Source organism: Orbicella franksi, chromosome 9 (genome assembly GCF_964199315.1).
Source record: "Orbicella franksi chromosome 9, jaOrbFran1.1, whole genome shotgun sequence".
NCBI lineage: Eukaryota > Metazoa > Cnidaria > Anthozoa > Scleractinia > Merulinidae > Orbicella > Orbicella franksi.
The window spans coordinates 5634897-5652564 of NC_138153.1; the positions used below are offsets into that span (position 1 = coordinate 5634897).

General features: G+C 37.8%; 1 protein-coding gene across 2 annotated transcripts; it reads right to left on the minus strand.

Annotated features, from left to right (window-relative positions):
- Positions 1-1323: 1323 nt before the first annotated feature.
- LOC145496879 (coiled-coil domain-containing protein 138-like) lies at positions 1324-17640 on the minus strand. 2 transcript variants are annotated; one of them, XM_081476649.1, is made up of 18 exons: positions 17517-17640; positions 16527-16789; positions 13834-13913; positions 13258-13332; positions 11695-11847; positions 10633-10752; positions 9496-9573; positions 8700-8787; positions 7984-8021; positions 6943-7104; positions 5676-5801; positions 5287-5343; positions 4865-4994; positions 4413-4468; positions 3757-3825; positions 3279-3330; positions 2898-3036; positions 1324-1921 (listed from the first exon to the last, which is right to left on the minus strand). In XM_081476649.1, the coding sequence occupies exons 2-18, from the start codon at positions 16786-16788 to the stop codon at positions 1783-1785; spliced, it is 1824 nt and encodes a 607-aa protein (XP_081332775.1). In that variant the 5' UTR covers position 16789; positions 17517-17640; the 3' UTR covers positions 1324-1782. The 2 variants fall into 2 exon arrangements, with proteins under 2 accessions (XP_081332775.1, XP_081332776.1); XM_081476650.1 differs by lacking the exons at positions 16527-16789; positions 17517-17640 and adding an exon at positions 14413-15808.
- Positions 17641-17668: the final 28 nt, after the last annotated feature.

A 17668-nucleotide genomic window follows, 5' to 3' on the forward strand; every position in this document is an offset into this window, starting at 1 on the left:
TATTTCATAGCAAAGTCACTTCTGACAAGTCACGGAAAGCCAAGCGCAAAGCCGAGAACCAGAGAGCAAGATATTAAGTTCAGCTGTAGTCTTCTCCTGAACTATTTCATAAAAAGTTACGGGCAAAAATGAAAATTGCATCACTTTCCGTGTAAACTGGTATCAAAAACAAGCCTTCGGCAATTTGCGCTCGCGTGTACGATCCAAAAGAGACACGGGTCCTCGAGATTGACATATCTCATAAGCTTCATTTCCGGTCTTACTTGACACTGTGACTGATCGCTTTTAATCCTGGACTAAGAAACAAAGGGCTTATTACATTTTTCCCAGTTTTCTCAAGATACAAGGGTGATTAGAGCTTAGAAAATTCTCTAAATAAAAAGCCAACAATAAAGCTCGAACTAACACAGTGTAAGGCACGAGTATCTGTTTAAGTAAACAGACTTAACTTTACTTATTCCTTAATTAAGTTTTCTAACGAGGAGATTAAAAGAGGCAAGTAGGTCTGACAGCTTCTTAAGGAAGGGGCAGCGAATAAATGCTCTAATTTTAGGGAAAGAACTAGTCAAGCCAAACTCCGGATATATACCGTGGGTGTTGGGGGAGCTTCGTCACAATTTTCGCACTGATCTTGAAAAGTTTGGCCTAAAGTTTTCAACTTCGTGGTTTGTAATCCGTGTTAATTTCTCCATCCTTAACCATCCTTGTTCCTTTATGGTTTATTATTATCTCTTTGCTGTGTTTCTATCTTAGTAGACTATTATTTTCAGGTTTCCTTCAATTTAAAGGTAATTTTGTACGCTGCCAAAATAACTCAAAATCCTTTGACTTAGCTCTTTTAACTAAAAGCTACGCTTGTGTATTTTGTAGGTCTGTACAAGCAATCATTGTACACGGAAAATCTTCGGTGTTATTGTTATTTTATTTCGGGATGGAAACACCTACTACAGTTAAAAGCTTATTAACGTTGTTACAAATAGTTCTCTTTTATGAAGCTGTTTGTCTTTCATTCATATTGTGTATTTTTTTACAATTAGCATTCGTGTGAGTAAGAGTGGCCAAAAGTCGATCGCTTTTAACACAACAGTGCTAAGATTGTTTCTAAATTACCGTAAATTCCGAAAAGAAGTCCTACACATATTTTTTGTTCAAAGTACTCTTTCAGGCTTGTTTTATTTTAAAACGGGCACATATTATCATCAGAAGGAATAATCCGTTTCGAAGGGACTTGAGATCTGCATGAAAATACTGTTTGCACAACTCGCTAAACGTAACTATGTAAAACGTCAGAAGTCTTTAGAAAAAGACTTGCGGAAAAAGACAGCAGAAAAACACCCGTCACGTTTTATTATAAATAGAACTTTTAAACATCTTAGATTTCTACTATATTCAGTAAAATAAACATTTCACAGCAGTTGACTTTCACATTCTTTCCATAACGTTGCATTTCTGTTAAAAAAAAAAATAGAATAAAACTGTTTTCTGACCTTCAGTTTTCGTTTCTACCACAACACTATGTCTATTAACATCCCTAAACGAAATGCTGACATGGTTACAATGACGACTCTACTCTCCTTTCGCATGTCTTGTTTGCTGTTAACCGCGAACTGTGAGAAAAACAACACGTGGGCTCGCTTTTCTCGAACAACCCCTGACCCGCCTTCCACTCTAGTTCCCGCCAAAGGCAAAGCGTCTTCCTATTGACTGACTCCCCGCGAGCACCTTTATCCTGATTGGAGGATACTAGCATGTTTACCCAATAGCATTGCAGCTTGTCTCGAGTCATTCTTTTCCTTTGCCGAGGTTAAAGATGATGGAGCGGAGGTTTAGAGCCAGGAAGGCGTTTTGTGGATCGCAAGTCCGTAACATTTCTTGCACAATGGCAGATATCTGGAAAGCTTCAAAGTATCGGCGATTGGACCTGTATAATGACAGCAAAAGTACTTTGATGGATAATGTCAGTGTGGCGCGCTGTACCTCGGGTTTGAGCAGTGGATTTCGTTGTCCACTCTTTGAACAACTGGGCCTCCTAACCACTACATGTTACCAAGCCTGGGATAAACTCCGGCGGTATGAGACTTCATTACTAACACTCCTTTACTTTTTGTTCACAAATCGTAGTAGACAGGAACCGAGAGAGAAGAACATGAGCACGGCGAAGAGAAAGTGTGACTTAGTTTAATATCACAGTCTCCCGTCGAGACATAACGGACTGTGCGAAACCATAGATCGTGAGTCTCGCCAAGTTGATCGGCAAGAGCGGTATGCGGGATGAAAATAAATGAATAATCCCAGTGAAAGGTGGAAAGGTAAAGTCTGCATGCGAGCCAGGCCGGTGCTTATCTCCGGTTTTCAGTAGCAGGAAGCGACTAGGAGTATTTCTACTCCCCCTAGATGGGATGCCATCGCAGGGTTACCCCCAGCATTAAATTCGCCGATACCCATTTATACACCTGGGTGGAGAGAGGCACCGTGAGAGTAGTGTCTTGTTCAAGACCACAACACAATGTCCGCAGCTAGGACTCGAACTCGGACCGCTCGATCCGGAGACGAGCGCACTAACCAGGAGTACATGTGCACTAACCGCGAGGCCACCGCCCCTTCACATAATCTCACTAACTGCTACAGAAAGAAAACAAACTTTACTAGGCAACCAGTAGCTAAAATGGTATAAGCATCCAAGACAACAGACAGGTATAGCATGTCAGCTATGCCTTGTTGCTTTGCAAACCAAAACAACCCCAAAAAAAGTAGCACAGGCTCCTGTAATTGGCGAAAATGGATTCCTCCGAGAAAGTTTTAACATGGAAGCTACAAGGAAGGCCCTGTCGCATGTATTACTTTACCTGCAACAGCTCTTTAATTGTCATGTTCCTCTGCACATGCGTTTCACTTACTTGAGTTTTGAAAGTCTTTGAAGTACGATGCTCAATTTCTCCAATATTTTAGGATCCAGTCCCTTGTGTTGCAGCAGATTCACGGCCGTCCTGAACCAGAGCTCGTTTGAACAGCTGTCCAAAAATGCCGACGTGAACGCTGGCAATAAAACATTTCATAGGGGCAAAATTAAAACAACAGTTCTCTCGCCAGACAACAATTTTTTATTAACACAAAATGAAATGAGTTCCATACCGAAGAAAACACAGGTATTACAAATTGAATTCAATTATCTTTTTACGACACAAAGAAAGCTGGACAAAGTTTGGCTACCTAAAACTGAGTATGTTTGTCCCGCAGGCATGCCCCGCAGACGGTCCCGCGAGCTAAGACTAACTTACGTGAATCTACAGACATCAGAAGCATGACATCGACAGCACTACCGAGGAGAGCCTGGTAAGGAGAAGAAAAAATGCAAGTCAAAACAAGTCAAACAGTTTGAGTACTGTCTAACTTTTCAGCGAGATTTACTCTCAGAACACACCTGAAAGGATTCACATTTCTTATTATTCAGCCATGGCTACGAGAGAGGCCATGGCATACGCTTAAAACCCAGTTCAGTCGACGATATCGTTGAACCCTGCTGTAACCCTTGTAAGCTGGGAAAACGAGAAATAATTCAACATGGCGGCGGTTCGAGAGAGCCGATAGTTTGAAATAGTACATGATTGAAAAAGAATTTGAAAAAGGGAAAATGATTTTCGTTCGAGATAGCGGGGAATTCAAGATAACCGAGTTTGGGATAGCGAAGTCCAACTGTAATGAAAATCTACATCTGACGTCATCTATTCACTTCTTCAAGTAAAGGACATGACGCACCTTTTGAACAGCCTTCATGTACGATAACACGACGTTCACTCCTTCGTAGGTCAGAAATATTTGCTTGCCCTGTTAAGAGAAATATAACATGAAAGATGCCATACTGCTGATGGGCAAAAAATCAGCCTTGGTCATTACTATTTTAGGCAATGGCGCACTTTTTCCATGTTCACATAGCCTCGTCTAAACACGAGGGAGTTTGGGAGAATTCGAGACAGTTATGCAAACCCGAGACGCAGTCGGGTTTGCATAACTTTTGAGAATTGTTCCAACCCCCCGAGCAACAAACGTCGCATTGAAAAAAATAACATAGTGGTAATCACTAAGGACAGTAAACATTTCGATCAAGGGAACGTATAAGAAGCCTGCGTTGCAGGCATAAACGGGGGTAGGGAGAAGGAGTAGGGAGCAACGCGGGGGAGTCCCCCCCTTTCCATCCCCGCTCTGCCTCCCCCTCCTCCGTTTAAAGCCTACTACGCAGGCTTCGAATGAGGTAAAAATTAGAAATCAACCGGGATAAAAGCTACATTTAAATTGAGAGCTTGTTTTTACTTCGCTGCTTCGACGATCATGCCGGCCAATTTTGTATCTGTTTTAGCTTTCATTTTATTACATTCTACACATGAAATATACGACTCACAGCACTGTTTACTCACCACATCGTCTTTCAAGTCGGTTTTCAAGACATCAAACACATGAGCAAGGTAATCAACTAACAGAAAAGAAAAAAATGACGCGTTACTGAAAACTCGACGAAGACCGAAGACAAATGCATCTCACTTTTGGAATTCGTTGAATTTTTGGAGATTTTTTTCATCATTTTCAGTTGAAAATCTATAAAATTGTATTTAAGAACTGAGTTAAATCGCTGATGAAGTGCAGATATACACCTCCTTAGTACAAATGATCTGAATTATGACACACATACAAGCTACATAATTAACTAGAGATTTCAGCTTGAATTTACATGGTAGTGCTAGCTCTACTAAGAACTCAAGATGATATAATAAAACGCCCTTAAAGGCAAAATATTCCCTTTCTTAAATTCATTTTAAGTACACATTACTGCATCAGCCTTGGGACAAGTCATGAGATTTGCAGATCTCACCTCTGGAGAGAGTTTTGAGTATGATAAGAGATGAGAGAATTCTGACGGCGATATTAGGGCTGTGGAAATAGATTTCAAGCTTCTGCTTCTCGCTTTTTGGAGTTGATCCTTCCTCTGAAACTTTTGTAACCTTTAAAAAGATGGTTCCTCAGTTAGCACTCAAACATTTGTATATCACAAGCAAGCCTCTACAGCACTTACTAACTGAACCTCTTTTTTAAAAGTAAAAGAAGAACTTGAATGCGTGGACGCAGCAAAAAACAATAAACAAAATAAAAGCAAAAGGGTAAACTAAAAGCGCCGGTAAGGAGCCTGTAAAGAGCCTGTAAAGCGAGCAAGGGCTGATGGGAATGAAAAACAGAGACCGTAACGGCGTAAAGAGAATTTAGTGGTCGATATCAACAAATAATAAGGCATTTCACCTGAGGTTTGTAGAGTTCTTCACCAATGTGACGTAGCGTGGACGCCAAAGCAGTTCTCTGCGTGAAACAAAGAAACGAGAAATCTCAAAGGGACATCATTACGGCGTGTAATGAGGATCAACTAGACTTGACGTATACTCATCTGTAATGATAGGAAAAGAAAAGAAAAAAACAGGGCAGAGGTAGCTGGACTGGTTTACATCTGTCGGATAACAATTTTTTTTGGTATAGATAAAAAAAATCACTCGAGTCAAAATAAAGAAAGGATGGTGTAATCAGGCGCCACGTGTGCAATGTCGCGCGAGTAAAATATACTCGCGAAAATGCGCGCACGAAATGCGCCAGTACACGCATTTCATGTAAGTGTAGCAGCTGCTATCTCTAAATACCTGCGATCCTTGCACCGTCTGCTCCATAAACACGACACTCCAGTAAGTGAACTGTAAACAAGGCTGCTGTACACGAGGATTCACGCTTGGCAGAGTCCCTAATATGTCAGACATGCCTGGTAAAATCTGCATCACAAGAAGGAACAAAGCGTGCGTGTGATGATTAATCACACATCAACATCATGATACTACCAACGTGGGTGGTTAAATATAGAACCTTTTAAAAACTACTTATTATAGGACATCAATTAACGCAAACGAAAGATTTATTTAATGTATTGACACAAATGACAAATGTATTGACACAAAATTAATTCACAATTCTGTTCCAACGTGGACGCAACTAATAAATCCAAAAGTTAATGTAACCCTCCCCTTTGTTATTATAAGCAATTGTTAAGCCATCATTTATCTTTTTGGGTTACACTTAGCTAGAGTTAAAGCAGCTGGTTAATTAATAATATTTCAACTATAACAATATTATAGATATCATAGATATTTTAGATTTTAAATTTTGGACTGTTAATTATTTACATAATAGATATTTCAAATCTTTAAATTTTAGATTGTCAATTATTTACTTAGCAGATATTTCAAATTTTTAAATTTTAAATTGTTAATTATTTACGTAATAGATATTTTAAAATTTTAAATTTTAGATTGTAATTTTAGTTAGGGGACCTAAATAGGGATAACCTCATGGTCCTCCTTTTCAAATACTCTTTGTACCCTGTATTTGAATAAAGTATTATTGTTATTATAACCACTTAACGTGTTCCGTGCGTGAACTCCGTCTAATTTCGTTTTTTTTTTCTGACTGTCTGACTGACTGAATGACTGACTGACTGACTGACTGACTGACTGACTGCTTGCTCTCTCGCTTTCTCGTTTACTTGACTGACTGACATACTGATTGATTGATTGATTGATTGATTAATTCAAGTGAATATGTGGAAGTATCATGTATTTGAATTGCGGAGAAAGAAAAGAAGACATGATTGATCATCACAGTTATATACACAACTTAAGCAGTTGTGAAATGATAGCCTGAAAACTATTCAGGCTTGAACGGGATTCGAACCCATGACCTCTTCCGACACCGGTGCAGTGCTCTACCAACTGAGCTATCAAGTAACTGGGATCTGGTCACTTTGTGAGTTCGTAATATACCTGTAGATGTTGAAGATACAAGTGAATATATGAAAGATTGATTGATTGAAAGATTGATCGATCGATCGATTGATTGATTGAATGATTGCCTACTTACTTTCAAACATTTTTCATGCACTAGAGCTGAAGGAAAGTCCAACTGTTGTTCTTGAAGCCTTCCTTGCAGTGAATCCTGAAATGTTGGCATTTTTTGAAGATGAGCCTCTGATGTCCACTCCAGCAACACAGCCAACACTTCAAAAAGAGCGGAAAAATTCACCTGATGAAAGAAAAATTAATAAAAATAAATGAACAAGGTTGCGCAGTCATTTCTGACAAAAAAAAACCTCAAATTTGAAAATGAAAAAGTCGCTTCATTTTTATGGAAGAAGCAAAACTGGAAAATATGACTGAAGGAAGATTTTTAGAGTAAGGAAAGAAGTAACAAAGCAGGCATAGCTCACAGGGATGTTCATCATACCTTCTAGAATTTAAAACCTTAATGTTTTGGTATTACAGAGAGTGTTTACAACAGTTGTAACTTATTGTGGTCACTATTAGATTTTTAAGTTGCTATCTTATTGCTCTCTTATTAAGAGCTTAAATGAACAACTGCCCAAAACACTTAGCAATAAAAACAAGTTGTTGCTGTGTAGCACTTTAAATTGAATTGTATTACTTTCGTTTAAGTTAACAAAAGGTGCCTAATGGTACTTTTTGAGACGTTTTGCAGGAAAAACCCATTCATCAGTCGCAAATGAAACGACTGATGAAGGGGTTTCTCCCGAAACGTCTCTAAAAGTACCATTAAGCGCTTTTTCTCAACTTAAACGAAAGCAATGCAATTGCTCAAAACATGCCCACAGGACAAGACCTTCAGCGGTTCATTCTAAAATTTCCAAATTATGATATGATATTAACTGTCAAAACTTGAGATAAGGAGGTAATATGAAAATCTCAAGTAACAGGTTGCCCTTGCTTCTCTAAAAAAAAAATTCAACCCAAAGTTTAACTACAAAATATCAAGAAATGCTTGCTAAAAAAAATGCTATGTTAGCAGAGTAGTGAGAAACAAGAAAGGAGCCGAAAAGTGCACACTCTGGGTAAAATGTAAAACCATCACAATGGTATAACTGCGAAAGGAAAAAGCCAAAAGTACCTTGTTTTGAGAAAAGGAAACAGACTTGGTCACCACCTCTGAAAGCAAAATGACAAAATAAATAAATTATCAAGCAGTTTAATAATGCAAAGGCATTTGAAAAGGAAAGATAAATGAACAACCCATAAATACAGAGGCACATACACAATGATGGATGACAAGGATTATGATCTTTCCGTGAGGATGCACACTGATTTCCACTGTTTTATCAATTTAATGATGCTTACACAGCAACTTAGAACTATTACTTGCTAAAAAATAGATGGCATTCAGAGAGGCATTTTGAGCGTAAAATCAAGACAATTTTTTTCCATATTATTTATTATAGATGCAAATACAAAATTACAGAACCTAATATAAACATAATTATACTAAAATGATGATGAAGTGGTGCAACTAATAGGGGAAGGGGATGGGGAACTAAGTTTGTGACAACTTCAAAAGGGTAAGGTGTAGGTATTGAAAGAGAGTGGTAGAACTGTGCTATTGAAGCCCCCTGTGTCACAGGCAACTAATTTTTGCCTTTGGGTGACTGGAGAAACTCACTTTTTTCATACAAGCTTATTAATAAGCGGTGGGCACCCAGGATTTCATGGTTAGGACCCTCTGGGCTCCCCATAATTTTTGTTAGACCACAGCCTAGGAGTTGAGTGAAAAAGGTAGGTGGCTACTTACAATCACAAAGTAACAACAAAAATCATATTGCAACCAGTCACCTTCTTTCCCATGCAAAGTGAGCTTGATATTTCTCTGTTTTTCAATCTGTTTATCCTCTGGCTTCCTCTGTAAAAACTCATTTTTTCTCTACAAGGCAAAAAGAAAAAAAAACTTATGAACTAAAAAATGTTTTAAGGTGTTTGCCTGAAAATAACTTTGACTCTCAATACTATGATACAGTCAGGGAGTCAACCCCTTTAAAATTTCCAAAAACCTGCAGTACATCCCATTTCAAACTGTTAAAAAAATAATTTATAAACTACTTTTTAGTTTTAGAACAAGTTAATATAAAACCTTCTCTGACTTTAATCAAGACTGGTTATAGAGTAAAGCTCACTGGCTTTGACCAGCCAGGCTCTGAAATTAAAAAGTGTAACAAACAGGCCTTAAGACTAACAGCAGGCATTAAGTCACAGACCAGTAAAAGTTTAGATTTGGCTAAATTACATTCCTACCAGCCTCTTTGGTATTAAAAAAACAGCTGTATTGTTACAGTATCTGAAGAAAATCAAACTGGGCAGATAGCAATGTGAAAGCTGAATGCAGCCTGTAGGAATGTACATCTCAAAATCACTGAAGTTAACCTCTTCAATACCAACTGCAGCTTCACATATATTAAGTGTTTCCAGATCTTTTGTGAGCTGTAGCGAGGCATGCAAAAAAAAAAAACTATACCTAAACCTCACAAGCAGAAAATATGGCTGGTTAAAAATGTTTTCATTTGGCAAGTAAAATCTGAAGTGTCACTAGCTAGAAGACCAGTGTACTGAAAGTTAGTCTTCAGTCCTTACCAACCTGCAAATTAGAGAGTCTGTGTTGTACACTCAGAGCTTGTGTCTCCAACTTTCTGTTTTGTTGTTCGAGGTCAGTGATCTATGATCATAAGAAAACTTAAAGAAATCAGTAGAAGTGGGTCTTTCCCTGAATAGTATTAGGGTGTCTAAAAATATCTGGCCTCCCACTGCACATAGCAATAAAGTAGAACCCTGGTAACTTGAACTCCAAAGGGAAACAAAAAACAGTTTGAGTTAGCAGGCTTCAAGTTATCAGGGTCGATTGAATATCCAACTTGCCATGTTAACAATTGATAGTTTACTGATTTTTCAGCACTTCAGTATACAGTACAGTGCAAATAAAACTTATCTTGTCAGAAACTGTAACACGATTATGCACCTTTCCGATGATAATACAGTACTGTGAAAAGTGTAACTCAATTATAATGGTCTCAGATTGCTGTAGTGTTAGTTTTGAGTGTCTTTACCGATTACACTACAAGAAAAGCTAATGGGATGACATCCCTGGTGAGTTACATGAACCAGAATTCGAGTTATTGGGGTAAATTTTGATCAAGGAAAACGAAATTTAATTTGAGTCAGCAGGGAATCCGAGTTATCTGAGTTCGAGTTAACCGAGTTAAAATGACCGAAAAGTGGGGTCAATTCCAAGGGAAACAGAACTTAGTTCCAGTTAGCGGGAGAGTTTGAGTTATCTGAGTTTGAGTTACCAGGGTTCTAACTGTACATTATTATACTAATTTGATTTAGTGCCCTCATTCCAGTAAGCCCCCCCCCCCTTAAAAAGACATCACCCAAGTCAAAGGTTTTTTCCATCTGTAGTAACCATCCATATTCCCTGTTGCAATACAGGTTCATGCCCCCCTAACCCAATAAACACAATGTGCCTCCATCCTCCCATATTTTTGCCCAGTGTAATTTAGTTTTGAGTTGAGAATGGTTTGTTTTGTTAGACAGTTTAGGTTCAACCAAATAGGCAGTTCAGAGATGGCACATTGAAAATAAAAAAAACACATAAGCACCCCCCTTCAATATTCCAAATAAAAGTAAAAACACCTACTAAGCCATAAATGAAATGCACTTTTTATGATTATCACTCTGGTAAGAAAGAAATCCAAATACTCATACATGTGGTTACCTGTTTCTTCAATGAATCATTTGCAGTTTTTATTGTATCAAATGAGTCTTTCATCCTTCTGAGGTCTTTGGTTTTCTTTTGGATGATTTCTTCAAGTTCTGTTAGTTTCTGTTCATATTCCTAGAGGTTGTGCAAGTAATAAAGAAGACATCGCAGTTGAAATTACTCCCAATAAAAAAAAAAACAAATTGTGTAAACTATATAAAAGAGCATACTTAAGAATCTTTCTGATAAAATATACAGGGATGTAGCTAGGGGGGGTCATGGGGGACCCATAACCCCCCTTTTGTAAGCCTTTTTTAAGCAAACAACCTACAACAGGTGACAAAAATGACATGACAATCTGGTGAGTACCCTCACTTTGACACAGTGTGACCCCCCTTTGAAAATTATAGGCTACACCCCTGATATATATTATTTCATTGAATACATGTACGCCCTGTTTGTGTATTTCACTCGACCTCTTTTTGGCATCTTATTTCTTAATGATTATGGCAGCTTATTTCGCCAACTGAAACAGAGCTTATTCCAGGATAAAATTTCACTGGAAAACAATGATGTACAGGCCAGAATAGTTGTCTGAACTTTTCTGAAGAGTCAGCATAGTTTTTTCTTTACTACACACCTTCTTGATGTCTGCCTCCTTAATATTTATTAACAGACTTTCACATTCTCCCTACCCCTTTTCAGGGGGGACTCAGCAAAAGACTCATAAGAGTGGGCACAATATGACTACATGATAGAAATTATTCAACTGGTTTCATGTTCCTGCTGTTAGCTCTGATTGACAAACTAAGGTAACAAAAATATTACGAAATCTAAGCATGAATGGTCACCTCAGAAAAAATCATTTGTTTTGAAGCAACAGGCTTTCACTCTTTATCAGGAATTGCTTCCTGATCAGGGCTTAACTCAAATTTGATAAACTGAGGTATTTTGCTGAGAGAGTAAATGAATATATGTTCTGAGAAGATCTGAGGGGAAAGCTGCTGCTTATAAGTAAGCAGAAGCATGAATCAATACCTGATATATTCATTACCAGTTTACCACAAGAGGTTTCACCTCAACAACAGCTTGGCAGCGATTCTCCACTTCTCGTGTCACGACTTTGTCTATGATAATGTCTGTTGTGTGGCTGAGTTTCTCTGCATCTCGTAAGGCCCTTTCCCTCTCACGCAGCTGAACTTCACGTTTATGGAGTGCTTCACTTTCTTTCTACAGTAGAAAATCAATAAATAAAATGGCATCAAATGCTGAATTTCTAGCCATATATTTTGTAACTGCTGTACATTCCAGATGAAGGAAAAAAAATAGTTTAAGAAAGTTCAACACTAAAAAAAGCAATTAAATAGCAAAACCAAAACCATTCATTGTGCATCTTTCATGACTCAGCTCCATCTTTAGACACGTGACAAGTAGTCTGGTACACTTTTTTGAGGATGACATAAATCTACTTGGCAAATGCTTTGCAGTTTTACAAGAGTGGGAGTTTGAACTCTCGCTACCTCTCATTAACTCTTTCTGTGGTTTGATCTGCTATAATAATACATGTAAGCATTTAAAACACCAAATCAGTAAATTAAGGTGGCCAAACACAGTTTTCGCGCACACTTTTGCTGATGCAATTCAGCGCATGCACGAGGATTGAAAAACAAACATGCCTTCAATAGAGCAATCATTTTATTTACTCAACACCCGCACTATATGCAGTATTTTTCTCCATTACTGAACGCAGTGTATTGATGCCTTTAGTCTTTTATTACAATGCTACGTTAGAAAAGGTAATGACGCAAAGAACCCAGCAATTCTCAGCTTTTTCTTTGTTACCGAAAGAACCCAGTTAAATGCAGCGCATGCGCAGTTGCTCGAAAAATTAAGACCAATTGCTTTTGCAGAAACTTGCCAATTTCTAACGATCCAGTCATTAGAATTTCAAGAAATTTGGCAAAAAAATAATTCAGAAACCACGCGAATGATCTATCGCAAAAAATCTGAATCTTGACATAGGGAATTTTTAATAATATAGAACATGCAGTGAAAACGATTTACAGCGAATTACAAAAGTCGCCTATGTCAAAATTTTATTAGAACAGTGTTGACAGAAGGGATTTAATGTCAATTCATAGTGGGCAAAAGATTTAAAAAATCTAACGACTGAATTTTTTTTAAATAAACAAAAACCATTTTTTAAGCCTTGTTTTTAACCAGCCCCATTGCCATGGCAACAGCACTCACCTTAGCCAAAATGTGAGAATAAACCCTTCTGTGGTTAACCTTGCCTCTTGCAAAAAACGGGCGCCAAATAGCTTTAAAGTAATGGTGAATTAGGCAGAGGCTCTTGAAAACTGTGTTCGGCCACCTTAAAAACATGCGTATCAAGATACATTTCCATAAGATTTGCCCCATGTTCTTGTTTCAAACTAGCTGTGAACAGACTCCCAACAAGTGTCATTTTTTCCTCCCCAGAATACTCTCAGCCTACTCTGCTCACTTCAGACAAAATTCAGCTTGCTCCGCTCCCCGGTTTGTTTGTTGTTGTTGTTGTAAGGGGTTTTTTTTATCCCATAACCCAATTGGGAGCCTGTTTATAAGCTTGTTTCAAACCAGACCTGTTCCAGTACCAACCTGTAACATTATGCTTATTTTATTCAGCTCCCTGTGAACTCTTTTCACATTGTCTGCCTCTAAGTGATGCTGCACCTTTAAAAATTTACATGTTCTTATTTTAAAACAAATTAAAGTGACCCCTTATTATATTTCAGTTGCTGTTCTTAGGGTTAATATTTGCCTGCAAATTTAATCATCTGGAACCAAGTGGGTCCTCATGTCACTTAAAGACAAGCAGATTGTTATGGGGAAACAGTCGATAATTACCTACTTAAAATAAAACTACTTGTCAAACCCAAGGTAGCACTAAGAAGATGGCCAAGAGAGACATGGCAAAGAACAGTCAACAAGGAAAGAGAACATCTTGGATTCAAGATATGAGTGGAGGCAGACATGGTGGCAAAAGACTGAGTTGCTTGGAGGAGACTGATTGATGGCCCCATTCTCCTCGAGGAGAGAATGGGAAGATGATGATGAAACAATTGCATATATCCACTGACCAAGTTATAATAACTAGGAAAAAGTCAAGTACATTTAACTACACCTGCTAAAAGTAAAACTACTTGCCAAACCTTGTACGTGTATAAAGCTCACCTCTTTCTCATATGATTTTGATGTTAACCTTTCTCTTAAATGGGAACTTGAAGGCTCCATATGACTATGATCTCCATGCTCTACCAGTGAAAGAGCAAACAAAGAAAATATTTTTTTTTTGCAAATTATAACATGCACTGCACCAAAATTGCACAATGTCCCCAATGAGCTTGATCAACTGAGTTACAGTGTGACTACTCAAACTAGGCCACCTAGAAGAAAACTAACCAATCAAAACATAAAATGAGAACAATGGACTAGTTTGTAACATATAGCTTCTGATGACAGCAAGTAACGGTCTGTTTGACGTGAAAACATGAACACTATTGATTCCTCTGCATTATAAACACCCTTAGAGATTCAGTCCTTACATGTAACAGTGAATTATAATTACAAATCTTGCTCGCAAAATTTGCCTCAAAAACTCGTTTTGCGACAACTAAACTGAAACTGTTGATAAGCGTACAAAATTTAGGATCAAAACAAACCAATCAACAAATAACAAAGTTTCCTTAGAGGTTTGCAACACCCCACACTTTGTTGCGTTTTCAATTTTGATAAGATAGATATTGTTCGTACAGCGTATTCTTCCATATTCGGTGCTCGAAAAAAAACCCGTCCGCTCGTCCAGGACAAGTACAATTTCCTCTTGGGCAAGTAACTTTCCCTCCTCACTTGCCCCACTGGCAAGAACCCAGCAAGCTGTCCACCAACTACTGATAAATGTTTGATAACAACTTTGTAACGACTAAATTTTTGGCGCATGGAAAGTGTTTAGATGGGTCTTGACAAAAATTACAAGTCATAGCATTGTTTTGGTTATTGCATGGCACGTGACAGTTCACAGTTCAGAAGTGGTTACCTAGCATATGATCAAAATCTGCCCTGATCAAAGTTCTTTCCACAACTAAAAGTAACTGTGACCAGCATGAAAATGCTGTGTTTATTTCTTAAAACTTCAGCAGTATTTTTCCAGGGTTTTTTTGTGAGCATTTACCAGTTTCACAGTAAAAGCGACATAATTGTGTCACTGACAGCTGTAGAAGCTGTACCTGAAAAGAAGCTGTATATTTCTACTGCAAAAACGAATCCCTCGCCAGCAACCAAAAATCTCCCTCACGATCTTCTGCGAATGTTTTCTAACAGAAATATACTGCCACAGACTATTAAAACAAAATTGATTAGCAGTCATCACCAAATTTGACTGAAAATAGTTTTACATTCCAACGCAGACGTTTTCACTCAATTGAAACTATTTATCAACTACCTAAAAGAAAAAAATACGAACTTGCCGCCTTTACAAAATCAACACGGTGCCTGTTTTAGAACTGAAGAGGAGAAACAAAAATGTTCTTTTTTTTTACTTCGTTTTTAATTTTATGTGCTTCCCTTCAAAATGAATTTTTTGGAGTTACTTAGGTGAGATGCCGTTTAACGTTCAAGGAGTCGCACACAACCCAGTTCCACAGATTGAAAACATTGATTCAAGGATTTTCTAAGATACCCAGCCCATAATTCAGGAAACGGCAAATGAAACAGATCAAAACTAAGAAGATTACAAGCAAGTCAGACAAGTTGTTACATTCGAACACGCCAGTGAATAACTTGCATTTCTGGTTTCATGAATTATTAATGAGTTTGAAAACTTGGGCAAGTGAGGAAGTGCCCGGGGCAAGCAATATTTGAGAATTACTTGCCCATGGAGCAAACTGGAATTCAAATATTTTTCGAGCCCCGATATTATTGGTTTATTAGAGAAAAATATTGCTATCCTTTGTTCTCAAGTAACATTCTGATTGGTTAACACTTTTCCAAGTGACTCAGTTCAAACAATCACATTGTATACATGTTTTTGTATAAATTCTTTAGAAATCATATTGTCAAGGTTTACAAGAGACAACAACAACAATACTTTATTTACTCTATGTCAGAATAGCTTAAAAAAATACATTCCAGATACAATGTGCTTGGACAAAATGTACCATAGAAAGACCAAATTTTTAAACTGAATATCTGATCACATTATTTATTTGATTTCTTCCAAGGAGGACCTTGTGTGAAAATGCTCAAAGGATTTATAATACATTTATAAGCATGAAGACTATGCACAGATATTTATATTTTATCTTTTCTTTCAAACAAATAATTTTTCTTTTGAAAAAAGTTCTGGTCCCAGTTGTTCGAAGGCTGGATAATGCTATCCACCACACAAATCGCTATCCAGTGGATAAGAGTTAACAAAACAAACCACGCTATCCACTGGATATAGTGATTTCAAACATTTAAAAAAGATGACACACCATTTAAATTTGCAAGACATGTTTCGGATACTCAGTATCCATCTTCAGTTAAAGGATGTTTTTGTATCCCTTATGTATTATGTAACTTTTTCACTGATTTGTACTATTATTCTACATTTTGTAATTTACACCTACCTGTTACCTACTTTATATAAAGTCACTCACTTGTAAGCATCCTTTAACTGAAGATGGATACTGAATATCCAAAACATGTCTTGCAAATTTAAACAACGTGTCGTCTTTTTTAAACGTTTGATTTCAATCTTACTGCCACGAAAATTTTGCAACATAGTGATTTGTCCAGTGAATAGCATTTTCTACCTTTCCAACAACCCAGGGCATGTCTATGGACAAATATTTGGCCAATATTATTGTTCATGTAAAAATACAAACCATCAACGTCATCTTCAGTCTCAGATGTTTCAGTGACAGTCTCAGATATAAGCTCTTCATCCTCAGCCGCTGGCTGCTCTAACCGTTTGGAGCCCAAGCGAACTATCTCATACATGGCTTTCAAAGCCTTGTTGTACATCCGCCTCTCAGAACTAGAAATTGTAGTTGCTCCATCTCTGCCAGAGTGGGGTGGAGTGAAAAGATTTTGGTCAGGAGGGGAGGGATGGGTCTTCTCTGCTACATGAGGAAATAAGCCATCCATTCTAAATTAAACCATATTAAAAACAAATGTTAGCTTAGTATTAAGGGGTTGGTAATCAAACTTGATGGTGTCAATAGTTATTGTTTATCAAAATAAGCAATAATAATTGGCACCATCAAGTAAGATAGTCTACATGAAGCCATGCCCAACCCCCGAGGAAGAACAGGACGTACTCACCCCGCGAGGAAGAACAGGGGTGGGTATGGCTACACATAGACTACAAGCAAGATTACCAACCCTGTATTAAAAAGTTACCACTGTACACACGTATACTAAAAGGCTTTGTTTTGAACATGTTCCTTTACATCAGATAATTTAAACTTATGTTTAAAGCCATTTATTAACACGAATACTAGCTGGCCAGTAGTCTCGTTAGGCCGGGCACCAAGTAAACTGACCGGCTTTGAGAACGATTTGCCTACCTGGTTTGACCATGTCGAACATTTTATATTCTCACAAACAAGTTCGGTCTAAAATTGGTTTTGCCTGCCTGTGAAAGTCGATAGCCATCCTGCTGAACTACTGCGGTCAGGTAACTCTTACATAACTCAAGATGAACTGTTCTTTATGAAAATAAACAAAGATGATGTTCGCTTTAGCCATGCATAGATAACTTAAAGAAGCTGAAGTAATACGCTAGTCAAACGAGAGGTCGACAATTAATTGCAAAGCCACTTAGATAATGTACAGAAAACGATTGTCAAACGACGGCTAAATTATCATCTCACCTCGATACATGAGGAACAGGAGAATCAAGAGTGCTTGTACAACACGATTACCTTCCCTAAAGAACGCTCATTTTGAAAATAATTCAAAGAAGAGCATCGACAACCGCTCTTTGAACAAATCAAATATGGCGGCAAAAACAAGGAGCCTGGTA

Bases quoted from the DNA above. Each gene is read 5' to 3' on its own strand.
- LOC145496879 (XM_081476649.1), bottom strand. From the start codon at position 16,788: ATGGATGGCTTATTTCCTCATGTAGCAGAGAAGACCCATCCCTCCCCT. The intron at 3,826-4,412 runs GTGAGTAAACAG...TTCTCTTAACAG, and splicing joins CCGACTTGAAAGACGATGTG to GGCAAGCAAATATTTCTGAC. The intron at 3,037-3,278 runs GTAAGTTAGTCT...TTTTATTGCCAG, and splicing joins TCTGATGTCTGTAGATTCAC to CGTTCACGTCGGCATTTTTG.